The 27,282-nt window shown below is 40.9% G+C and overlaps 1 protein-coding gene across 1 annotated transcript in view; it reads right to left on the minus strand.

The window, feature by feature from the left end:
• Positions 1-27,282, minus strand: part of kcnh8 (potassium voltage-gated channel, subfamily H (eag-related), member 8) — a 75,473-nt gene that overhangs the window by 8,819 nt on the left and 39,372 nt on the right. Inside the window, exon 13 of the mRNA XM_083543415.1 lies at positions 22,078-22,292. Within this exon, the coding sequence (XP_083399541.1) occupies positions 22,078-22,292 (215 nt within the window). The remainder of the gene's footprint in view (positions 1-22,077; positions 22,293-27,282) is intronic.

Genomic DNA, 27,282 nt, shown 5'->3' on the forward strand with positions numbered 1-27,282 from the left:
GAAAAAGAGAATAAGAGAATAACCACAGTAAACCTTGAATCTACTAGATAGACATATTAACAACAAATGGAGAAGCTGCAGAAGCCAGAATCAGTCAGATCAAGGAAATTCTTTTTGAGGTATGAATGTTAACAAGATATTACAGTCTCTTTCAGTATCAAATCTGAAAAACAATAAAATTACTTTTGCATAGACACACAAAAGTCAGCAGGTGACAGGAGGTCCTAAATTAATTTGTTTAGATATTGCATTAATCCAACAAAAAATGTTGCCTTGGCTTTTAAAATGAAATATTTTGCTTAATGAATGCCTTCTGTTCATTAATATTTCATGGTTTTTAAATCTTCATAATGGCATCAATGTTTACAATAAGCAGTGTACTTTTCCAGATAACCCTATTATTGAGTTGTGAAAATTGTGGTAAATGAAAAACTGGTAATTTTACTTTCTTTCTGTTATCATAGTTTAGTCGTAAACTAATTCAAGTATTAATTCAAGTCAATCCAGCTATATAATTAAACAATATAGCTAAAAATATAGCTAACCTGTATTATTATTTGCTTTACAAGCCTGCATAAACAATGATGCAAATTGCCCTGGTCAGTGACCACAATCCCAGACCTGCAGCTATCGTAGTTGAATGGGCTACAATCATGAAGGGAACAGATGTCTCAAGATGCTGTGCTCTGCAGACGAGCAAGATATAAGCTAAACAACTCAAATATACATTCAAGGTCTTTCAGATGCTGTTGTTTGAAATTCATTCATTCATTCATTCATTCATTTTCTCCCGCTTATCCGTAATTCGGGTCGCGGGGGCAGCAGTCTACGCAGGCCCCCACCTTCGACTGCTGCCCAATCCTCACAGCACCGTCCCTTACGGTCCCTCCTGCAGGTGGTGAGCCCACGGGAAGGCTGTTTGAAATTGATAGGATGAAAATCTCAGGAAGTTCACTGATTGGAAATCTTAACTGTTTTTTAGACAGTGTAACATAACAATTTTATTGGCACTGTTGTTTTAAGTGTTAAATGTTTAGACTAAGGAAACACCAAGGTAGTATGTCTGAAACATGTGCACGTTAAAAAATAAATTCTGTAAAATCTTCGATAAAAACTGTCAGCTGTGGTTGCCAGAAATCTACCTTTAAAAATACGGTTAAACTGGTACTTTACATTGTAAAAAATTGTCCTGTTAATTTACGGTCAGATACTGTCAGCTTTAAATAGCTATTTTTTCATAAACTAATTATATTATTAAAATAATAGGAGCACATTAGTGCTCAGAAGGTATTTTATTTAAGTCCTTGACAAAAATCTTTTAGAATTATGGAAAATCTTTGAAAGTATTAATTCAAATCAAATCTCTTGTAAATAATAGCAGCACACATTCATGTGCAATAGAAATTACTGAGGAGATTCACTGCATCAATCCCACACCGTTACTGCCTTTATATAACCCAACATACAGTACAGTGTAACATTAACATTTCTCTGTCCGTCCTTGACACAGGCTCTAATCTCCTACACAATGGTTACCCACAAAACACACAACAGGAATTTGACTGTTAGGTTTTACAGTATTTTGCTGTTTTTTTTCCTTGATTTTATGGTAAACTACTGGCAGCAGGGTTGCCAGCAATCTACTGGTCCTTTTACAGTTTGTGTCCATAAATTAAACTTACAGTATATCTCTGTTAAAATAGATTTCATAGTGGGTATTTTCATTTCACACATTTAAACCCTTTAATACCACAACAAAATCCTCAGTTTAAAAAAAACAAAACAATTATGTGTGTCCACACAACAGAGTGTTGACGTAACATTGAAGTAGTGATGAAGTTAATAAGATCATGAAGTGACTAATTAAATGAGGATTTAACTTTGATAACCAACTGTGAACAAGCAAAATCATTGATTGAAAGAGAATCAAGAGCAGAGAAACACAACTTACAGCCAAAGCCAAAGATGAAATTAACTAAAAACAAAACACATTGAATATCTCAAGATTACAGCAGAGGATGATTGAACAACCTTCAAAACAGCATTACCAGCTTCACTTATTACAAGCTCAAATTCAGATTTTAGGTGTTTAGGTGTACTTTCATTTGAAGTCACCACAATGGAGAATCAGTGTTTGCTTAAGTGTTGCTCTTGAACCTTAACCTTTTGAAGTTAGTTTTGTGGAGAAAAAAAACAAAAAAAAAAAAACCAAAGCAAAATAGTTCAGGTAAATTCAATTCTGATCACCATTACAGTCTATGAAAAAGTTACTAGACAAATCAAATAACATAAAAAAAGATATTTTTTATAGTTTTGTATTATTATTTTTTTATATTTTTTGTATTTTGTATTTTTATATTAGTGCTGCAATGCATGTTGGGAGTTTTCAACTATTCTGGCACCCACCATGCATTGCGGCATGTATGGAGTTGTTTAATCCTCCTTTTTTAAATTCAGTTGATTTCATCTATGGCTGTAACTGCATGTAGTTTTGTTTCTTGTTCTTTCCTTCAGTGATTCTGTTTAACAGCAGACACTAAAGATTTACTGTTTATTTAACAGTTAATTACTGTGAACGTACTGTAAAATATAATTACAAGTAAACTTAATATTGCAAAAAGTATAAAGTTTACTTGTAATTACATTAACAGTAAGTAACTTTTAAATAAACAGTAATTTTATGTTTTATAATTTAAATGATTTTACCGTCGCTATTTTACTTTTTTTCACTGTGTGTCATGATTTTATTTGTTGTTTTCTATCAAGATTTACATGTTGAGTATTGTAAAGCTGCTGTTTATTAAAAAAACTTATTTGTGTTGCTTGAATTACTTATTTATTTATTTAATAATGTAAAAAACAATATAAAGTTAATAAAAACATCTAATTTGAACAAAAAATAAACATAAAAAATGGTGTCAACTTAACAAATGTTAAAAGTTATTGTAATTAAGCACATAACAAAATATGTCTTTAAATAATAATAATAAGATATTTGGGACAACTTAATTTTATGAATAATCAAATTAAAAACATTTCTTTATGTTGTCTAATATTAAGTAGGCCACACTTAAAAATAGTCGTGATGGTAAAAGAAAATCTAAAACCCTTAACTAAATATAGTTTGCTGGTTACAAACAATTTCATCATTAATTGGCAGAACTCAAAAAGATTAATGGAAACAGTTGCAATGATTTTTATGTTGAGCCAAAAGATTACTTTTTAGAGGGTACTCCATCATCTGTATACCTGTACAGTTATCTAATCAGTCAAGCGTGCAACAAAGCATGCAGATACAGTTCAGGTTCTTAAGTAAATGTTCACATCGTACATTAGAATGAAAACAATTGCTGTCTCTGTGACTTCAACTGTGGCTTGGTCATTGGCAGAGGTGGCAAAAGTATACACATCGTTTACTTAAGTAGCAGTACAGATACTCATGTTTTAAAAGACTCCAGTAAAAATGTAAGTACTGACTACACTTTTTTACTCAAGTTAAAGTAAAGAAGTTTGGGCTCTGACTTTTACTTAAGTAAAAAGTAGATGTTACTACTACCTGTTTTAGTCCTGCTGGTAACTGAACCTCGCATTATTTCAATGTATTAATACAAAAACTAAATGTATCCAGGCTGAACAACCACCATATAGAATACAAGCAGATAAAAGACTAAAATGACATAAAAAAAAAAAAAACTTTATTAGGTACACCTGTCCAACTGCTCGTTAACGCAAATTTCATATTAGCCAATCACATGGCAGCAACTCAATGCATTTAGGCATGTAGACATGATCAAGACGATCTGCTGCAGTTCAAACCAAGCGTCAGAATGGGGAAGAAAGGTGATTTAAGTGACTTTGAACGTGGCATGGTTGTTAGTTCCAGACGGGCTGGTTGAGTATTTCAGAAACTGCTGATCTTATCTCTGGTTTACAGAGAATGGTCCGAAAAAGAGAAAATATCCAGTGAGTGGCAGTTCTGTGGGCGCAAATGCCTTGTTGATACCAGAGGTCAGAGGAGAATGGCCAGACTGGTTTGAGCTGATAGAAAGGCAACGGTAACTCAAATAACCACTCGTTACAACCGAGGTATGCAGAAGAGCATCTCTGAACGCACAACACGTCAAACCTTGAGGCGGATGGGCTACAGCAGCAGAAGACCACACTGGGTGCCACTCCTGACAGCTAAGAACAGGAAACTGAGGCTACAATTCGCACAGGCTCACCAAAATTGGACAATAGAAGATTGGAAAAAACGTTGACAGGTCTGATGAGTCTCGATTTCTGCTGCAACATTCGGATAGTAGAGTCAGAATTTGGCGTCAACAACATGAAAGCATGGATCCATCCTGCCTTGTATCAACGGTTCAGGCTGGTGGTGGTGGTGTAATGGTGTGGGGGATATTTTCTTGGCACACTTTGGGTCCATTCGTACCAATTGAGCATCGTGTCAACGCCACAGCCTACCTGAGTATTGTTGCTAACCATGCCCATCCCTTTAGGACCACAGTGTACCCATCTTCTGATGGCTACTTAAAGCGCGAATCATCCCAGACTGGTTTCTTGATCATGACAATGAGTTAACTGTACTCAAGTGGCCTCCACAGTCACCAGATCTCAATCCAATAGAGCACCTTTGGGATGTGGTGGAACGGGAGATTCGCATCATGGATGTGCAGCCGACAAATCTGCAGCAACTGCGTGATGCTATCATGTCAATATGGACTAAAATCTCTGAGGAATGGCAAAATGGGGTCCAACCCAGTACTAGTAAGCTGTACCTAATAAGGTGGCCGGTGAGTGTGTGTGTATATATATATATATACACACACACTATATTTCTAGTCAGCATTCCAATTCAGCCCAAAGGTGTTCAGTAGGGATGAGATCAGAGCTCTATAGCAGCCACTTAAGATCTTCCTCTCTAAAGCATGTAAACCAGATCTTCAAGGAGCTCACTTTGTGCAGAGGGGCATTGCCATGCTAAAACAGGTTTGGGTTTCCAAGTTCAAGTGAATGCAAAATTGTATTATAGCGCATCTAAAGACGTCTTGTACATCTTGAGTGCTTCAAAATTAGTGGTAACAGTTTGGTAAAAAAACACATAGAGCAGGAAAGGGCAGGTGTCCCAATACTTTTGTGTGTGTATATATATATATATATATATATATATATATATATATATATATATATATATATATATACAGTGAGGAAAATAAGTATTTGAACACCCTGCTATTTTTAAGTTCTCCCACTTAGAAATCATGGAGGGGTATGAAATTGTCATCGTAGGTGCATGTCCACTGTGAGAGACATAATCTAAAAAAAAAAAAATCCAGAAATCACAAAATATGATTTTTAAACAATTTTTTTGTATGATACAGCTGCAAATAAGTATTTGAACACCTGTCTATCAGCTAGAATTCTGACCCTCAAAGACCTGTTAGTCTGCCTTTAAAATGTCCACCTCCACTACATTTATTATCCTAAATTAGATGCACCTGTTTGAGGTCGTTAGCGGCATAAAGACACCTGTCCACCCCATACAATCAGTAAGAATCCAACTACTAACATGGCCAAGACCAAAGAGCTGTCCAAAGACACTAGAGACAAAATTGTACACCTCCACAAGGCTGGAAAGGGCTACGGGGAAATTGCCAAGCAGCTTGGTGAAAAAAGGTCCACTGTTGGAGCAATCATTAGAAAATGGAAGAAGCTAAACATGATTGTGAATCGGCCTCGGACTGGGGCTCCATGCAAGATCTCACCTCGTGGGGTCTCAATGATCCTAAGGAAGGTGAGAAATCAGCCCAGAACTACACGGGAGGAGCTGGTCAATGACCTGAAAAGAGATGGGACCACCGTTTCCAAGGTTACTGTTGGTAATACACTAAGACGTCATGGTTTGACATCATGCATGGCACGGAAGGTTCCCCTGCTTAAACCAGCACATGTCCAGGCACGTCTAAGTTTGCAAATGACCATTTGGATGATCCAGAGGAGTCATGGAAGAAAGTCATGTGGTCACGTGAGACCAAAATAGAACTTTTGGGTCATAATTACACTAAGCGTGTTTGGAGGAAGAAGAATGAAGAGTACCATCCCAAGAACACCATCCCTACTGTGAAGCATGGGGGTGGTAGCATCATGCTTTGGGGGTGTTTTTCTGCACATGGGACAGGGCGACTGCACTGTATTAAGGAGAGGATGACCGGGGCCATGTATTGCGAGATTTTGGTTAACAACCTTCTTCCCTCAGTTAGAGCATTGAAGATGGGTCGAGGCTGGGTCTTCCAACATGACAATGACCAGAAGCACACAGCCAGGATAACCAACGAGTGGCTCTGTAAGAAGCATATCAAGGTTCTGGCGTGGCCTAGCCAGTCTCCAGACCTAAACCCAATAGAGAATCTTTGGAGGGAGCTCAAACTTCGTGTTTCTCAGCGACAGGCCAGAAACCTGACTGATCTAGAGAAGATCTGTGTGAAGGAGTGGGCCAAAATCCCTCCTGCAGTGTGTGCAAACCTGGTGAAAATCTACAGGAAACGTTTGACCTCTGTAATTGCAAACAAAGGCTACTGTACCAAATATTAACATTGACTTTCTCAGGTGTTCAAATACTTATTTGCAGCTGTATCATACAAATAAATAGTTAAAAAAATCATACATTGTGATTTCTGGAGTTTTTTTTTTTAATTATGTCTCTCGCATCTACGATGACAATTTCAGACCCCTCCATGATTTCTAATTGGGAGAACTTGCAAAATAGCAGGGTGTTCAAATACTTATTTTCCTCACTCTATATAATATATATTTATTTGCCATCACTAGGCCATATCCCAGATTGTAGGTGTCAGGCTGCAGACGCGGAAGCAGATAAAGTCCAATCATGTTCTTTATTGAGGTGCAAAAAACAAAACAATCATAAACAGATGAAAACAAAAGCAAACACAGACACCCGCTCGTAACGAAGTATCCACTATGAGCGCGAATGTCCAACGCGCTTATCCCAATGCAAGTAAAGCTATCGGCAATGAGTACTCCAATTAGGAAATGGAGTTCGGAGAAATAGCCAGCGGTGAATCCCGGCGTTTGAGCAGCCACGCGATTTACCTGCATGACAATACAACGACCGACAGCCTGTGACTCAAGAACGTGAGTTTATGTAGTCTGATCTTTCATGAGCCACAGCTGTCGGTAATCTTGGGAAGCAGCGTGACTGCTATCGAGGGGGGCGTGGGGGGGTGAATCCCTGACAGCTACAGAGGGGGGCGTGGCAGGGTGAATCCCTGACAGTACCTCCCCCTCCAGGGGCGACACCTGACGCCCCAAAACCCACCTATGCCAGGCGGGCCAGGGCACTCCGAGAAAGGCCTTCTTAGACGCCTGGGAGCAACGGAGGCCTGGTGAGCATCCTCTGCGGAGAGCCGGAATGGAACAACACCTTGCAGGAGACCTTTTACCTTTAAAAATACGGTTAAACTGGTACTTTACATTGTAAAAAATTGTCCTGTTAATTTACGGTCAGATACTGTCAGCTTTAAATAGCTATTTTTTCATAAACTAATTATATTATTAAAATAATAGGAGCACATTAGTGCTCAGAAGGTATTTTATTTAAGTCCTTGACAAAAATCTTTTAGAATTATGGAAAATCTTTGAAAGTATTAATTCAAATCAAATCTCTTGTAAATAATAGCAGCACACATTCATGTGCAATAGAAATTACTGAGGAGATTCACTGCATCAATCCCACACCGTTACTGCCTTTATATAACCCAACATACAGTACAGTGTAACATTAACATTTCTCTGTCCGTCCTTGACACAGGCTCTAATCTCCTACACAATGGTTACCCACAAAACACACAACAGGAATTTGACTGTTAGGTTTTACAGTATTTTGCTGTTTTTTTTCCTTGATTTTATGGTAAACTACTGGCAGCAGGGTTGCCAGCAATCTACTGGTCCTTTTACAGTTTGTGTCCATAAATTAAACTTACAGTATATCTCTGTTAAAATAGATTTCATAGTGGGTATTTTCATTTCACACATTTAAACCCTTTAATACCACAACAAAATCCTCAGTTTAAAAAAAACAAAACAATTATGTGTGTCCACACAACAGAGTGTTGACGTAACATTGAAGTAGTGATGAAGTTAATAAGATCATGAAGTGACTAATTAAATGAGGATTTAACTTTGATAACCAACTGTGAACAAGCAAAATCATTGATTGAAAGAGAATCAAGAGCAGAGAAACACAACTTACAGCCAAAGCCAAAGATGAAATTAACTAAAAACAAAACACATTGAATATCTCAAGATTACAGCAGAGGATGATTGAACAACCTTCAAAACAGCATTACCAGCTTCACTTATTACAAGCTCAAATTCAGATTTTAGGTGTTTAGGTGTACTTTCATTTGAAGTCACCACAATGGAGAATCAGTGTTTGCTTAAGTGTTGCTCTTGAACCTTAACCTTTTGAAGTTAGTTTTGTGGAGAAAAAAAACAAAAAAAAAAAAACCAAAGCAAAATAGTTCAGGTAAATTCAATTCTGATCACCATTACAGTCTATGAAAAAGTTACTAGACAAATCAAATAACATAAAAAAAGATATTTTTTATAGTTTTGTATTATTATTTTTTTATATTTTTTGTATTTTGTATTTTTATATTAGTGCTGCAATGCATGTTGGGAGTTTTCAACTATTCTGGCACCCACCATGCATTGCGGCATGTATGGAGTTGTTTAATCCTCCTTTTTTAAATTCAGTTGATTTCATCTATGGCTGTAACTGCATGTAGTTTTGTTTCTTGTTCTTTCCTTCAGTGATTCTGTTTAACAGCAGACACTAAAGATTTACTGTTTATTTAACAGTTAATTACTGTGAACGTACTGTAAAATATAATTACAAGTAAACTTAATATTGCAAAAAGTATAAAGTTTACTTGTAATTACATTAACAGTAAGTAACTTTTAAATAAACAGTAATTTTATGTTTTATAATTTAAATGATTTTACCGTCGCTATTTTACTTTTTTTCACTGTGTGTCATGATTTTATTTGTTGTTTTCTATCAAGATTTACATGTTGAGTATTGTAAAGCTGCTGTTTATTAAAAAAACTTATTTGTGTTGCTTGAATTACTTATTTATTTATTTAATAATGTAAAAAACAATATAAAGTTAATAAAAACATCTAATTTGAACAAAAAATAAACATAAAAAATGGTGTCAACTTAACAAATGTTAAAAGTTATTGTAATTAAGCACATAACAAAATATGTCTTTAAATAATAATAATAAGATATTTGGGACAACTTAATTTTATGAATAATCAAATTAAAAACATTTCTTTATGTTGTCTAATATTAAGTAGGCCACACTTAAAAATAGTCGTGATGGTAAAAGAAAATCTAAAACCCTTAACTAAATATAGTTTGCTGGTTACAAACAATTTCATCATTAATTGGCAGAACTCAAAAAGATTAATGGAAACAGTTGCAATGATTTTTATGTTGAGCCAAAAGATTACTTTTTAGAGGGTACTCCATCATCTGTATACCTGTACAGTTATCTAATCAGTCAAGCGTGCAACAAAGCATGCAGATACAGTTCAGGTTCTTAAGTAAATGTTCACATCGTACATTAGAATGAAAACAATTGCTGTCTCTGTGACTTCAACTGTGGCTTGGTCATTGGCAGAGGTGGCAAAAGTATACACATCGTTTACTTAAGTAGCAGTACAGATACTCATGTTTTAAAAGACTCCAGTAAAAATGTAAGTACTGACTACACTTTTTTACTCAAGTTAAAGTAAAGAAGTTTGGGCTCTGACTTTTACTTAAGTAAAAAGTAGATGTTACTACTACCTGTTTTAGTCCTGCTGGTAACTGAACCTCGCATTATTTCAATGTATTAATACAAAAACTAAATGTATCCAGGCTGAACAACCACCATATAGAATACAAGCAGATAAAAGACTAAAATGACATAAAAAAAAAAAAAACTTTATTAGGTACACCTGTCCAACTGCTCGTTAACGCAAATTTCATATTAGCCAATCACATGGCAGCAACTCAATGCATTTAGGCATGTAGACATGATCAAGACGATCTGCTGCAGTTCAAACCAAGCGTCAGAATGGGGAAGAAAGGTGATTTAAGTGACTTTGAACGTGGCATGGTTGTTAGTTCCAGACGGGCTGGTTGAGTATTTCAGAAACTGCTGATCTTATCTCTGGTTTACAGAGAATGGTCCGAAAAAGAGAAAATATCCAGTGAGTGGCAGTTCTGTGGGCGCAAATGCCTTGTTGATACCAGAGGTCAGAGGAGAATGGCCAGACTGGTTTGAGCTGATAGAAAGGCAACGGTAACTCAAATAACCACTCGTTACAACCGAGGTATGCAGAAGAGCATCTCTGAACGCACAACACGTCAAACCTTGAGGCGGATGGGCTACAGCAGCAGAAGACCACACTGGGTGCCACTCCTGACAGCTAAGAACAGGAAACTGAGGCTACAATTCGCACAGGCTCACCAAAATTGGACAATAGAAGATTGGAAAAAACGTTGACAGGTCTGATGAGTCTCGATTTCTGCTGCAACATTCGGATAGTAGAGTCAGAATTTGGCGTCAACAACATGAAAGCATGGATCCATCCTGCCTTGTATCAACGGTTCAGGCTGGTGGTGGTGGTGTAATGGTGTGGGGGATATTTTCTTGGCACACTTTGGGTCCATTCGTACCAATTGAGCATCGTGTCAACGCCACAGCCTACCTGAGTATTGTTGCTAACCATGCCCATCCCTTTAGGACCACAGTGTACCCATCTTCTGATGGCTACTTAAAGCGCGAATCATCCCAGACTGGTTTCTTGATCATGACAATGAGTTAACTGTACTCAAGTGGCCTCCACAGTCACCAGATCTCAATCCAATAGAGCACCTTTGGGATGTGGTGGAACGGGAGATTCGCATCATGGATGTGCAGCCGACAAATCTGCAGCAACTGCGTGATGCTATCATGTCAATATGGACTAAAATCTCTGAGGAATGGCAAAATGGGGTCCAACCCAGTACTAGTAAGCTGTACCTAATAAGGTGGCCGGTGAGTGTGTGTGTATATATATATATACACACACACTATATTTCTAGTCAGCATTCCAATTCAGCCCAAAGGTGTTCAGTAGGGATGAGATCAGAGCTCTATAGCAGCCACTTAAGATCTTCCTCTCTAAAGCATGTAAACCAGATCTTCAAGGAGCTCACTTTGTGCAGAGGGGCATTGCCATGCTAAAACAGGTTTGGGTTTCCAAGTTCAAGTGAATGCAAAATTGTATTATAGCGCATCTAAAGACGTCTTGTACATCTTGAGTGCTTCAAAATTAGTGGTAACAGTTTGGTAAAAAAACACATAGAGCAGGAAAGGGCAGGTGTCCCAATACTTTTGTGTGTGTATATATATATATATATATATATATATATATATATATATATATATATATATATATATATATATACAGTGAGGAAAATAAGTATTTGAACACCCTGCTATTTTTAAGTTCTCCCACTTAGAAATCATGGAGGGGTATGAAATTGTCATCGTAGGTGCATGTCCACTGTGAGAGACATAATCTAAAAAAAAAAAAATCCAGAAATCACAAAATATGATTTTTAAACAATTTTTTTGTATGATACAGCTGCAAATAAGTATTTGAACACCTGTCTATCAGCTAGAATTCTGACCCTCAAAGACCTGTTAGTCTGCCTTTAAAATGTCCACCTCCACTACATTTATTATCCTAAATTAGATGCACCTGTTTGAGGTCGTTAGCGGCATAAAGACACCTGTCCACCCCATACAATCAGTAAGAATCCAACTACTAACATGGCCAAGACCAAAGAGCTGTCCAAAGACACTAGAGACAAAATTGTACACCTCCACAAGGCTGGAAAGGGCTACGGGGAAATTGCCAAGCAGCTTGGTGAAAAAAGGTCCACTGTTGGAGCAATCATTAGAAAATGGAAGAAGCTAAACATGATTGTGAATCGGCCTCGGACTGGGGCTCCATGCAAGATCTCACCTCGTGGGGTCTCAATGATCCTAAGGAAGGTGAGAAATCAGCCCAGAACTACACGGGAGGAGCTGGTCAATGACCTGAAAAGAGATGGGACCACCGTTTCCAAGGTTACTGTTGGTAATACACTAAGACGTCATGGTTTGACATCATGCATGGCACGGAAGGTTCCCCTGCTTAAACCAGCACATGTCCAGGCACGTCTAAGTTTGCAAATGACCATTTGGATGATCCAGAGGAGTCATGGAAGAAAGTCATGTGGTCACGTGAGACCAAAATAGAACTTTTGGGTCATAATTACACTAAGCGTGTTTGGAGGAAGAAGAATGAAGAGTACCATCCCAAGAACACCATCCCTACTGTGAAGCATGGGGGTGGTAGCATCATGCTTTGGGGGTGTTTTTCTGCACATGGGACAGGGCGACTGCACTGTATTAAGGAGAGGATGACCGGGGCCATGTATTGCGAGATTTTGGTTAACAACCTTCTTCCCTCAGTTAGAGCATTGAAGATGGGTCGAGGCTGGGTCTTCCAACATGACAATGACCAGAAGCACACAGCCAGGATAACCAACGAGTGGCTCTGTAAGAAGCATATCAAGGTTCTGGCGTGGCCTAGCCAGTCTCCAGACCTAAACCCAATAGAGAATCTTTGGAGGGAGCTCAAACTTCGTGTTTCTCAGCGACAGGCCAGAAACCTGACTGATCTAGAGAAGATCTGTGTGAAGGAGTGGGCCAAAATCCCTCCTGCAGTGTGTGCAAACCTGGTGAAAATCTACAGGAAACGTTTGACCTCTGTAATTGCAAACAAAGGCTACTGTACCAAATATTAACATTGACTTTCTCAGGTGTTCAAATACTTATTTGCAGCTGTATCATACAAATAAATAGTTAAAAAAATCATACATTGTGATTTCTGGAGTTTTTTTTTTAAATTATGTCTCTCGCATCTACGATGACAATTTCAGACCCCTCCATGATTTCTAATTGGGAGAACTTGCAAAATAGCAGGGTGTTCAAATACTTATTTTCCTCACTCTATATAATATATATTTATTTGCCATCACTAGGCCATATCCCAGATTGTAGGTGTCAGGCTGCAGACGCGGAAGCAGATAAAGTCCAATCATGTTCTTTATTGAGGTGCAAAAAACAAAACAATCATAAACAGATGAAAACAAAAGCAAACACAGACACCCGCTCGTAACGAAGTATCCACTATGAGCGCGAATGTCCAACGCGCTTATCCCAATGCAAGTAAAGCTATCGGCAATGAGTACTCCAATTAGGAAATGGAGTTCGGAGAAATAGCCAGCGGTGAATCCCGGCGTTTGAGCAGCCACGCGATTTACCTGCATGACAATACAACGACCGACAGCCTGTGACTCAAGAACGTGAGTTTATGTAGTCTGATCTTTCATGAGCCACAGCTGTCGGTAATCTTGGGAAGCAGCGTGACTGCTATCGAGGGGGGCGTGGGGGGGTGAATCCCTGACAGCTACAGAGGGGGGCGTGGCAGGGTGAATCCCTGACAGTACCTCCCCCTCCAGGGGCGACACCTGACGCCCCAAAACCCACCTATGCCAGGCGGGCCAGGGCACTCCGAGAAAGGCCTTCTTAGACGCCTGGGAGCAACGGAGGCCTGGTGAGCATCCTCTGCGGAGAGCCGGAATGGAACAACACCTTGCAGGAGGATCCGGAACGGAGCCACGCCCTCGGTGCTGACGGGAGGCTGAGTAAAGCCCTTGGCGGGGATTAGAGCCGGAGCGACCTCCATGGCGGGGAACCGGAACTGGACGCCAACCATGACAATGACCGGGGAGTGGAGGACGTCCCGGGCGGAGACCAGGAACGTCGTACCACCCTCTGAGGGACCTGGAGGACCGACGTCGCCGTCAGAGGGACCTGGAGGACCGACGTCGCCATGCGGGGATCCTGGAGGCGATCCGTCGCCCTGAAGAGAACCTGGGGGCGATCCGTCGCCCTGAGAAGGACTTGGGGGCGAGACGTCGCCCTCTGTGGAGCTTGGATGCGATCCTTCGCCCTGCGTGGAGCCTGGATGCGATCCTTCGCCCTGCGTGGAGCCTGGATGCGATCCTTCGCCCTGCGTGGAGCCTGGATGCGATCCTTCGCCCTGAAGAGGACTCGGGGGCATTCCTTTGCCCTGAAGAGGACTCGGGGGCATTCCTTCGCCCTGAAGAGGACCCGGGGGCGAGACGTCGCCTTCTGTGGAGCCTGGGGGCGAGACGACGGCTTCTGTGGAGCCCGGGGGCGAGACGTCGTCTTCTGTGGAGCCCGGGGGCGAGACGTCGCCTTCTGCGGGCGCTGGAGACGAGCCGTCGCCTTCTGCGGGACTGTGGGGTGAGCCGTCGCCTTCGGTGGAACCCGGGGGCAGCGGTTCGACTTCCCTTTCGCAGTCCTGGAGCCGGGGTGAGTGCACAGGGAAACCCCTGGGCGTAGGGGCGCTCCTTGGGACCCTTAGGAGCAGATCGGAGCCTACTGGGCAGCCTGGAAATGGGGTGAAGCCTGCCTGGAGATCCACGAGCGGAGAAGGGCTTGCCTGGAGGTCCACGACATCAGTGGAGCTCTCTTCGGGACACTGAAGCGGAGACGAGCTCGTGGGGTCGCTCGGAAGCGGAGACGAGCTCTCGGGAGGAGCCTGGAGCAGAGTCGTGCCCTCTTGAGGAGCCAGGAGCGAGGCGGAGCACTCTTGAGGAGCCTGGAGCTGGGCGGAGCACTCTTGAGGAGCCTGGAGCTGGGCGGAGCACTCTTGAGGAGCCAGGAGCTGGGCGGAGCTCTCTTGAGGGACCTGGAGCTAGGCGGAGCTCTCTTGAGGGACCTGGAGCTGGGCGGAGCTCTCTTGAGGGACCTGGAGCTGGGCGGAGCTCTCTGGAAGGACCTGGAGCTGGGCGGAGCTCTCTGGAAGGACCTGGAGCTGGGCGGAGCTCTCCGGAAGGACCTGGAGCTGGGCGGAGCTCTCCGGAAGGACCTGGAGCTGGGCGGAGCTCTCTTGAGGGACCTGGGGCGGAGCCGAGCTTTCCGTGGGCGAGATGTCGCCTTGGAAGGGGCTCTGGGATGTGGCGTCGTCTGGAGAGGGACTCGGAGGAGTCACTTCGCCTTCTGTGACCGGAGGTGTCGGCGTGGCGCTCTCGTGAAGACTCTGTGGCGGCGCAGCGCTCTCGTGAAGACTCTGTGGCGGCGCGGCGCTCTCGTGAAGACTCTGTGGCGGCGCGGCGCTCTCGTGAAGACTCTGTGGCGGCACGGCGCTCTCGTGAAGACTCTGTGGCGGCGCGGCGCTCTCGTGAAGACACTGTGGCGGCGTGGCACGCCCACGGGAACCTCGGAACAGAGCGGCACGCCTGTAGAAGCTCTGTGACGGCATGGTGTGCTCGGAACACAGCAGCACGCTGGTAGAGACCCTGAGATGAAGCAGCCCTCTCATCAAAACATTGGGGCTGAGCTGCAGGCTCATGGGAGATCCGGCACGGAGCCGCGTGCTCTTGAGAACCTTGGAATGGAGCACCTTCCTCCTCAAGGGGACTGTAGTGGAGATCCACCACCTCTATCCCCAACTTCCCCAGAAGCAGCCCGCTGAATTCGGCGAGTGAGCCGAATTTGCCCCCTTTGGCGCTCCATAGTGAGCTGGCTTTGGCAAGAACTTCACCAGACAGGAGGGAAATACAGAGGGCAATCTTGGCTCGTTCGGAAGGAAACCGGGAAATGTTAACAGCCACATACTCGCCGATGCCTTGCAGAAATCCGCCCAATTCGTCCTTTTTCCCCGAGTAACGAGCCGGTAATCCCCTCGCGCTCTCTGAGGGGCGTGGCGCAGCCGCGCTCTCATGATCCGGCTTCTGTGGATCTGATCCGCGAGGAGCGGCACTGAGCTTCCGGAGGAAATCCGAAGCCGGGTTCAGCTGCCGATCCGTCACGGTCGGAAACGCGATGTGTCAAATCCGCGTTCGGTTTAGGTCGGTCGTTCTGTCAGGCTGCAGACGCGGAAGCAGATAAAGTCCAATCATGTTCTTTATTGAGGTGCAAAAAACAAAACAATCATAAACAGATGAAAACAAAAGCAAACACAGACACCCGCTCGTAACGAAGTATCCACTATGAGCGCGAATGTCCAACGCCTAATCCCAATGCAAGTAAAGCTTTCGGCAATGAGTACTCCAATAAGGAAATGGAGTTCGGAGAAATAGCCAGCGGTGAATCCCGGCGTTTGAGCAGCCACGCGATTTACCTGCATGACAATACAACGACCGACAGCCTGTGACTCAAGAACGTGAGTTTATGTAGTCTGATCTTTCATGAGCCACAGCTGTCGGTAATCTTGGGAAGCAGCGTGACTGCTATCGAGGGGGGCGTGGCAGGGTGAATCCCTGACAGCTACAGAGGGGGGCGTGGCAGGGTGAATCCCTGACAGTAGGGTTTTTCCAGTTGTCCTTGAAAACAACTCAGCAACAACAAAGTTATTATGATGTTTTACGAATGACAAATTTAAGGTGAGTTTTCCTGTCCAAGTTCAAACAGGAAGTTTTTAATTTATACTTCACCTGTATAGCAGTTCTACAACATATAGAAACTATTCGACTAAACCTCAGATTTTAAATGACAGCTACATACTACAGAAATTAAAAACATCAAGAGCATCCTTATTTTAAAAAATAGCAACATGTGGCAGCATCCCTTATATAAAAGACAAACAAAATTATAGGGAAAAAACATTAAACATTAAAATGGCTCATGAAAAAGATATAACAATAAAACATTAGATTACCTGTATGTCATTTCTTAAATTTGACGGCGAATTCTTAAAAGCCAGCACTTTTTTACACCGATAATTTCGAACATCTCCCTTATATATGGCCATGGGTGTTGAGGAATGTCTTTGTTTTTAATTATTTTCACATCGGTGACTCCCTCTGAATTCACATTAACCATTCCTCTTGTTGCCTTAATCATTGTTAGCTCCACTTGCCTACGTCTACGTCTGATAGCCAGGAAATAATACACCAGTGATATGGTGAAAAGCCACGCAATGTTAGGATGATAGGCTGAAAACAGCACTCAATGAGAAGAAATAATACTAAAAGTAACGAGGATGATTTGATAATGTAAGAAGTAGTACAGATATTTGTGTAAAAATGTAATGAGTGAAAGTAAAAAGTTGTCAGAAAAATACTCTTAAGTACAGTAATGAAGTATTCCTATAAAGTGGACTGTGAATGTATATCACGTAAAGTTCTTAGAAATATTTATTGTATATTACATTTTATTCATGAGCAAGGTGAAAATGAAATCAGAATGGCAGTTTTTCAGTGTAAGTGCGAAGGTTTAGTCTATGTTTGAGAAATAAGGATGAATGATTGCACAATCCACCCCTTTCTGTACTTGACTAATTACACTGTAAAATATTTTCATGAAGTAATCTGGTAATTTTCCCAAGCTAAATAATTAAAGATCCCTCACACTGTACTTAAAGGGTGCCAGTTTTCCCCAAAGAATTCAACCATGATCCCTGGTTTGCTTCCTATTTAGCCTGCACTTCACAACCACTCTATGATTTTCCACTGTCACTTTCATCCAGCATTATGGCTTTAAGCATAACAAGAAAGGAGGTGGAAAAGATGTCTCAATATCATGATGATAATCACTCTCTCATTCCCCCTATCATTCTGCTGTTTTGGTGCCATAGTCTCCCCTAATTAGACAAATAAGCAAGGAGATGGATCATCGTTAAGGAAATAAGCCCAGAGCTATTACAGTCTACACAGCCCTGTAAGTTTATGTGAGTGACTGTAGACAGAAATACATTCCTGTGTGTCCACTGGACTTATGATACATACACAAGCACAAAACTGAAATTTCAGTTAATAGACAATAGGAATTCTGGTAGGTTTTATGTTATAGGGCTTCTTCTTCTTCTTCTTCTTCTTCTTCTTCTTTCGGCTTCTCCCATTAGGGGTCGCCACAGCGGATCAGCTCCTCTCTCGGCACCCTGTCGTACGCTTTCTCTAAATCCACAAACACACAATGCAACTCCTTCTGACACTCTCTATACTTCTCCATCAACATTCTCAGAGCAAATAAAGCAAATTTGTTTGTATCTTAAGTAGTAAAGACTACAGCATGGGACAGAGCCCCACAGTTATGGAAGAGTCGACCAAATGGCGTATAACATGAAAATATTTCCTTATTGCATTTAACTGTGTTTGACAAATAAAAATCTTGAATCTTCTCTGTCCACAGCTGATGCTCGAACACACCCCAGTTGCCACAGTTACTTTTTTACTGACAGTTATATGGTGATACAGAGACCATGCATTAAAATGTTATTGTTTTATTGAACAGACTCAACAAGGAACCCATTCACATCTGGGTGACACTGGTAATAACCAAATCAGAGGTTATTTATTATATCCTCTGCACCATTGGTGGACGAAGTACACAAACCATGGGGTTGAGTTGAAGTAGTTGGAGCACTCATTAAAATGTTACTCTAATAAAAATAAAAATGCTCCCTTTAAATTTTCACTTAAGTAAAAGTAAAATGTTTTTTACCTTAATATGTACTTAAGTATCCAAAGTACTATGATTTGTTTATGGCTATAATGTTTATATTTAATCAACTTAGTTTATGTAAAAAGACTCTAATGTTACTCTTAGCACACCAATATATGAATAGAATCATTTAAATTAGTCAAACACCTTGATTACTATTAAAATTATCTTGAGCCTAAAACCTTCTGTTCATCTACTTTTAATAAATTGCACTAATAAGGCCACGGGTGTTGTGGCAAGTAAGAATCAGGAGAGTCTTCCATCATTTATTCCACTCAAAATGTTCTGCTTGCTGGTAAACTAACGGTGAACTGTATATTCGTGGCAAGTAGATACCACCAAGCATCAATCAAAAGAAGTTCAAAACAGAGCGTGCACTGATTGGTGGCTTGCTATGTGCATGACCAGTTATGTTTTTATCCACTCATAAAAAAAAAATAATAAAATAAAAAATAAAAAAAACCTTATTTCACAAAAAGGTATTTGAGTAGAACATGTAATATACTGTAAGTGCATGTAAGCAAAAAAGCTACTTAGGTACAGTAATGAACTTTCTCTAGGTTTTCCGCGCCGCTTCTGGGGTCCTAACCACGGCCGACCAGCTGCTCAGCTTGCGTCAGGGAAGTGATGACATCACGACTTACAGCCTGCGTTTCCGCACCCTGGCGGCATCTAGTGGCTGGCTCGGCAGGGAACTTCATCTCTCAAGCCTGCTTCGACCGCCTACGGCTCCCCCGAGAGAGGGGTTCCCATGACTTAGCCATCCAGACCATCCAGGGACGCCCACTGGGTCGGGGCTGGGTGAAGTACTGTGCGCCGGTTGTTACTCTCCAGGTGGGGCTGTTCCATCGTGAGGACATCCGGTTCATGGTGCTCGACGACTCAACCGTCATCGTGATCCTGGGGAGGCCCTGGCTAAAACAACATGCCCCAGAATGCTCCTGGGACCCCTGCGACGTTTTAAGATGGAGTACACACTGTAAGGAACACTGCCTCTCCCAGCTTCCATCACGGGTCCCCAAAGCTATGGTAGGCGCCACCAGGGTGGAGGAAGCCACGACATCCACACAGGCAGAGATCCCTGAGGAGTACCAGGCTTTCAAGGATGTGTTCTGTGCCCAGGCAGCTACTCGTCTCCCCCCTCACAGGCCTGGGGACTGCTGCATTGACCTGCTTCCTGGGGCTAAGCTGCCCAAGGGCAGAGTCTACCACCTTTCCGCTCCAAAACACCGGGTGATGGAAGAGTATGTCCAGCAGGCTCTCTGGCGGGGGTTCATCGCCCATTCATCCTCCCCGGCTGCTTCGAGCTTTTTCTTCGTGGGGGAAAAAGGACGGGGGTCTTTCTTCCTGCATAGATTACCGACAGCTGAACACCCAGATCTCTCCTCTCCCCTACCCTCTCCCGCTTGTTCCAGCAGCTCTAGAGGCCCTAAGGGAGACACGGGTGTTCACTAAACTCGATCTCCGGAGCGCCTATAACCTGGTACGCATCAGGAAGGGGGACAAGTGGAAGACCGCCTTCATCACGCCCTCCAGTCACTACGAATATCAGGTCATGCCGTACGGCCTATCCATCGCTCCAGCTGTGTTCCAGGGGTTCATGAACGAAGTGCTCCAACCCTATCTTTAAAAATACGTCATGGTTTACATTGATGACATCTTGATCTGCTCAAAGAACCTGGAGGAGCACCATAGCCACCTACGTGAGGTCCTCGGGGCACTTCGTTCCCAACAGCTCTACCTGAACCTCTCGAAGTGCAAGTTCCACCGTGAGGAGGTCCAGTTTCTGGGCTACGTCATCAGCGCACGGGGGATACAGATGGACGAAGGGAAGGTTAAGGCGGTAAGGAACTGGCCCGTCCCGGAGATGATTAAGGAGCTCCAACGTTTCCTGGGCTTCACTAACTTCTATCGTCGGTTCATCCAGGGCTACAGCCAGATCACCTTTCCCTTCACTTCTCTCCTCAGGGGTAAGGCAAGGACCCTGAAGTGGATCCAAGAGGCACAGGAGGCCTTTAATGAGCTCTGCCAGCGCTTCTGCTCCGCCCCCGTGTTGCGTCATCCAGACCCCCAGAAACCCAGACGGCGTGGGGGTCGCCTTGAGTACCTGGTGGACTGGGAGGGTTAAGGCTAAGAGAAATGGTCTTGGATGGCCCGGCAGGACGTGCTGGACCCGACGTTGCTGGCGGAATTCTATGCTGCTCACCCGCGCCGCCTATGGTTTGGCTGTGCGTTCCACGATTCTCCCGTGAGTGTGTTCAGTGTTGCGCTTCTCTGAGGCGCTCCTTAGGATATTACACAGACTGCTTTTCATCCAGTTCTGGACTAGTGGACCACGCTCCCACCGTGCACCACCGGATTACTTCCCAGTTACTGCGAGTATACGTGTTTTCTAAATAAACTTCTCTTTGTTTTGACTTCGGCTTTTCGTCTCTGTTTCTCGCATAACAACATGACAATAAGAATAATTTATAATCTGTTTTTCTCTTTTTTTATTTGTTTTTCTCTCTGTGTAGCTACTCATGAAATACCATTGACAGTGACACATTCTGCTCTCTTGGGCTGCCTGATCATTCTGTTACATTAAATCTATTTGGAGATCACCTAGAAACCACTTGCTGCTGCTGCTGCTGCTGCTGAGAATGGCTTATTATGGACAGCCTCATGATCAATTTAATGTATGGCACCATTTAGAAACCATGAAGATGATGTAGTGCAATTGTTACAAACAGTTTTTCACATACATCTCCTTTATAGAATAGTTAACACAATTTGTCAGCAAAGCATTCATCTGGGCAATCACAACATTGAGCCACACAATATTTAATCAAAACTGACTGCTACGTATAGAATGCAGTCATGATGAAGTGTGACGTGCACACTTTAGTGTTTGTCACCTTGTTTGTTTTTGCTTTGATTCATGGCCTGTCTTCACTCCTGTCCTTTTATTGGTTATTTAATTCATGTCCTAATTCTTTAAATTTGTTTTCATCTTAGCCTTTGACTAGCTTGTGTTTAAATACTCCAGTGTGTTTGTTGTATCCTTGTAAAACACTTCATTTAGTTTCTCTGCCTCTGCCTCTGCTTTCAGCTGCCTGACTCCGAAGCTGAAAATTATGCCAGACTAAAGACTGCATGTAATAGAATTTATAATTAGGACCTCAATGTTATGCCAGTTCCAGTTTTGTTTGGCATGTATAGTAATCTGTCCACCTCTCCATGTGTCTTACTACTGTCACACTGTCAAACATTGTTACTACTTGTGGGTATTTCTTTTCATTTTCTACCTATTTATCCTTGTTGTTAACTTTTTTAGGTAGAATTGGATAAATTAGATAAAACAAAAATAAAGAAGTACATACAGTATTGTCTCCAGAATATGGTGGGATATGGATATTAACCCAGGATATAAAAATAAAAAAGCATGGCTTACATGGATCTCCTGCCCCTCTCTGAGGTTGTAGGTGAGGTCTTGAGTGATGTCCTGGACAAAGTGGTGTGAGTACTCAGGGTACAGGTCCAGCACCTCATACAGTCCCCTCAGATTAATGCACTGCAAATCACAATATGTCAGTGCTTTCACGTCTGCACTTGTCTTTATCACCCAGTTTTCCACAGACAAGTTGGCCCCAATCAGGTCCCCTTTACCTGCATATGCACAATATACACAATAAAGTGTACAATAAATTAATAGTCAGTTATGGCTATAGAGAAATTTATAATAGGGTTGACGTTCATATATAAAACCATAATCTACAAATATACTAAACATTTATTAAGTGCCGCAGTTCTTGAATGATGTATGTGCAATTGGATGATTTTTGTATTTCTCCATCACATTAAGTGAATAGATAGATGAGACAGTATAATGGCCTTACCGTAGTGTCAGAGGGACCGTCCTCTGTCAGTGAGATAATGAAACAGATGAGTAGGGAGTGTTTTTTCCTGTCAATGTCAAAAGACATGCAAACAAACACATACACACACATGCATGTATATACATGAAGCAAATGACAGGATGTTGGGAATCAGATTTAAAACAATTACTACAATTACTACTATTACTATTATTGTGCCAGTAAAATTATGTGATGTGAGAGAGCATGAACAGATCAGAATGACATTAATGTCAGGGATTGGTTTTGGTGGTAAATGCAAGTGCAAAAAACGAGAATACATCGATACAAGTGCACTGTAAATTAACGTTAAAATACTGGCAGCTGCGGATGCCAGTTATTTACTGTTAATTGTTTTGTTCTTTACCTTTATCTACTTTACACCATTTTACTGTAAAAATACCACTAAATTAATTTGCAGAAACCGACTGCACTTAAATTGGCCATCTTCTATTTGTTTATAAACTAATATTTATCATGTTAAAGTAATGTAAGGATATTAGTACTGACATATTTTATATTTTACTTAAGTGTACAACAAAAAACTTTGAAAATATCAGTTTTCACTGCATCATGGACTACAGAGTTACTGCCTTTAAATAAACATGCAGCATAACATCAATAAGTCGCTGTCCATCCTTGACTTAAACACAGGCTTTACTCTCCTGCACAAGGGTAACCCACAAAACACACAATGGAAATTTGCCTGTTTTACAATATATTGCTGGTTTTTCTTCTTCTTCATTTTATGGTAAACCACTAGCAGCAGAGTTGCCAGAAATCTAATGTTGTTGATTTTTTACAGTTTGCTTCAGTAAATCAAATGTACAGTATATTACTGTTAAAACACATTTCAGTGTTGTTGTTTTTTTTTTAATTTCACACATTTAACCCCTTTAATCCCACAGCAAAGCCTCAGTTTTAAAAGACCAATTAAATCTAATTTAATAAACAATTAAATGAGGATTGAGTGTTAGTGAACACCTGTGAACAAGCAGAATTACTGAAGGAAAGAAACACAAGAGCAGCGAAACTTACAGCCAAAGCCATAGATGAAATCAAATGAAAAGAAAACAATAAATCTCTCACTATCTCAGCAAAGAATGATTAAACAAACCCACATACTAGCTTACTACCTACCAATGATATTTTATTTCTGTCATATGTGTACAAAAGCTCTAATTGAGATTTTGTGTTGTTCTTTCATTTGAAGCCACCATGATCATGAACTGTGATATAACCCTACACACACCATGCATAAATAAAAGCTTTAAACTACGGCAGTGTTCAAACACAGACATCAACAATTAGTGTATGAGTCTCAACATCGGTGACAATCAAAAATGGGAAAAAAAACCCAGATCAACTCTGAACATCAAAAAAAAATCTACTAAAAAGTCACAACAAACCAAAAAATACCAAAATAAAAGCAATTAAAGCAAATAGTATGACCATTTAGCTCCATAATTTATTTATGGTGCAATGTATGCTGGGAGTTTTGCACTACTATAGCACCCAGCGTGCATTGTGCCATGAAAGTTTGTTTGTTAATATTCGCCATTGTTAAGTTTCATGTGTTAATTCTTGATGTGTCTGTGATCTAAATTAGTGCTGTAGCTCTAAAGGTTTGGAGCATAAAATGTTTCTTAAAATTTATAATAATTAAAAATAATAATTAAAATTATTTCAAAATAAGTTTTCTTGGATGGTCATATTATCATAAATACTATGAAATTAATTAGAAAGTTCCAATAAAATCAAAGTTTAAATACTGATGGAAATCAATAAACAAGGTTATTCAATGATGGTAATGAAGTGTTTTTTGGTTAACTATTGATTTTGATTGTAATTACATCAACATCAATAGTTAACCAAAAACCACTTAATTGCAATTAACAAATTTACAAATGTGTTTCACTAACACAGTCAGCAATCTTTTACAGTGAGCTCATTAAACCAAAACATGAATTAAGTGCATACAGTAATGTGATGTGAGTGGTGTGATCAGCTGAAGTGCAGTGGTTGATGAGAATCACAATCATGATAAACAGCTTTTGATTTCTGAGAAACTTTGCTTACAGGTGCATCTCAATAAATTTTAATATCATTAAAAAGTTGATCTATTTTAGTAATTCAATACAAAAGTGAAACTTATTTTTAATATTTTATTATTTTAAATATTTATAAATATTTAGTATATTTTTAAAGATTCATTACACACAGACTGATATATTTCAAGTGTTTATTTCTTTTCATTTTGATGATTATGGCTTACAGTTAATAAAAACTCAAAATTCAGAATCTCAGAAAATTAGAATATTGTGAAAAAGTTGAATATTGGAGACTCACGACATCACACTCTAATCAGCGAATTAATTCAAAACATCTACAAAGGTTTCCTGAGCCTTTAAATGGTATCTCAGTCTGGTTCAGGCTACACAATCACGGTAACGACTGCTGACTTAATAGTTGTCCAGAAGACAATCATTGACACCCTGCACATAGAGGGTAAGACACTAACTTTAGGTCATCCCTAAAGAAATTGCTGTTCACAGAGCGCTGTATCCAAGCGCAGTAATGGAAAGTTGAATGGAAGGAAAAAATGTGAAATTATTCACATTATGCTGACCAGCTTTAAAGAGATGCTGATTTAAATTTCCAACAGGACTTGGACTTGCCAACTGCCAAAAGTACTAATACCTGGTTTACAACCAGACCCAACAACATAAAAGAGCTGAGGGCCTCTATCAGAGCCACCTGGGCTTCCAGAACACGTCAGCAGCATTACATACTGATTGCCTCACATGCCACTGCAGAAATTCATGCAAAGGGAGCCTCGAGTATTGAGTTCTAAACATGTTCATAAATATTCAACATCTGTGAGTTCAAAATCTTTTTTAATATTATTATTTTTTTTGGTTTTAAGTAATATTTAAATTTTCAAAGGTACTGAATTTTAGATATTATTAGTTATAAGCCAAAATCATCAAAATTAAAAGAAATTAGCACTTGAACTATATCAGTCTGTGCGTGATGAATCAATTTAAAATACGAGTTACACTTTTGTATTGAATTACTAAAATAAATCAACATTTTAATGTTCTAATTTATTGAGATGCACCTGTATATACCCATTTGTCTTATTAAAATCTTAAGTTAGAAAGCAACAATACAACATGTCTTCATGGAGTTTATTTTGTGGAAATTAGCATTGTCACGCTGAATCAGCTTGGGCCTCATGTTCCAGTGAGGGTGAAATTGTAATGCTATAGCTTACAGAGAAAACAGTGGTTGAGTGCGGGTTTGTGACTCAACGGTAGAGTCGGAGGAATCAAGGATCTCACGTCTCTGTACAGTTTTATTTACGAGTGTTCTCTGCTGCAGTGAGCAATGGAAAGGATAAAAGGGGGAAAGATGGGGGTTTTAAGAGTGAGAGAAGGACATGCAGAGCAGTGTGTGTGTACTAAACGCTAAAAGGTGAAAGCAAATATGAGAACGTGACTGTGGCAAAAAAAACCTGATTATTTTGTTGATAACCTGTCGTCTTCCTCCCATTCCTTCCTATATGAGCCATTAAGTTCTCCACACTGATGCAAAACCTGAAAGAGGGAAGCAATTTATCCCCAAATGTGAGTGTGTCAAGTTTTTCACCACCCTCCAGTAGACACCTCCTCCTGGAGATGCAGACAGACCAGGCACAGCCCTTCCAAACCCAGGTAAAAATAAAAAATAAATAATAAAAAATGTGTTTGGTGCAGATTCATGCTGAAGCTGAGGTGTTTGCACAAATATTCTAGTTTTGATAAGGGACTATTAAAGTGGTGGTCAGACCATCTACTAATTTTGGGAATGAACTTTGGGAATCAACGTCCACATTTTAGTTGTTATTGAGAGGAATGTGCATGAACAAGTCTTTCTGTAATGTTAAGTGTGTAGGATGTGCACAGCGTTGGTTTGGGAGATGTTGATAGGGCCATTAAAGTCAGTTTCACAATCAGGAAGTCACAGGGTAGAGGAAGGCTTACCCCTAGTGTGTGGTGTGTAAAACTAAAACACTAAATATTAAACAAAATATTGAAAAGCGAAAGCAAGCATGAAAATATGACTGTGGCAGAATAAAGTGAATTCTTTTGTTGATAACGTCATCTGTCTCTCATTCCTTCCTACCTGAGCCATCAATTTCACCATACACATATTTAAAATTGAGCTGTTTGCAGCTGGACTCTGAGTGTATGTAGTGTGGGAGGGAAGCCACGGCCAGTCTGCTGGTGTGGTGGGAACCCAGGGAATTTTCAGGACCCCAATATCTTAAAGCTCTTATCTCTCCCCTGTTTATCTTATCGTTTGCTTACTGCAACAGAGAACACTTGTAAATAAAACTGTATAGAGGTGTGTGATCCCTGATTCCTCTGGCTCCAACCTTCGAGTTCACAAACTAGTGCTCGATCACTGTTTTCTCTGTAAGCTGTAGCATTACAATTTCAACCTTACTGGAACATTAGCCCCAAACCTATTCTTACATGATACTACCAGTGTCCACAAAGTAAGCTCCATTAAGATATGCTGTATTACATTTGAAGTAGAAGAATTATGCTCCACAAAGCCCTGACACACATTTTCGATATGTGTGCGTGTATGCCTTATACATACAATAAACTTGAAATTGGGCCCCACAGTGACTGGTCTAACCCTGTGGTCTTGGTGCCCAAGGCCGAATGTTGGGTCTGGTTCTGTGTGCACTA

The sequence above is a fragment of the Silurus aristotelis genome (genome assembly GCF_946808225.1).
Source record: "Silurus aristotelis genome assembly, chromosome: 6".
Lineage (NCBI taxonomy): Eukaryota > Metazoa > Chordata > Actinopteri > Siluriformes > Siluridae > Silurus > Silurus aristotelis.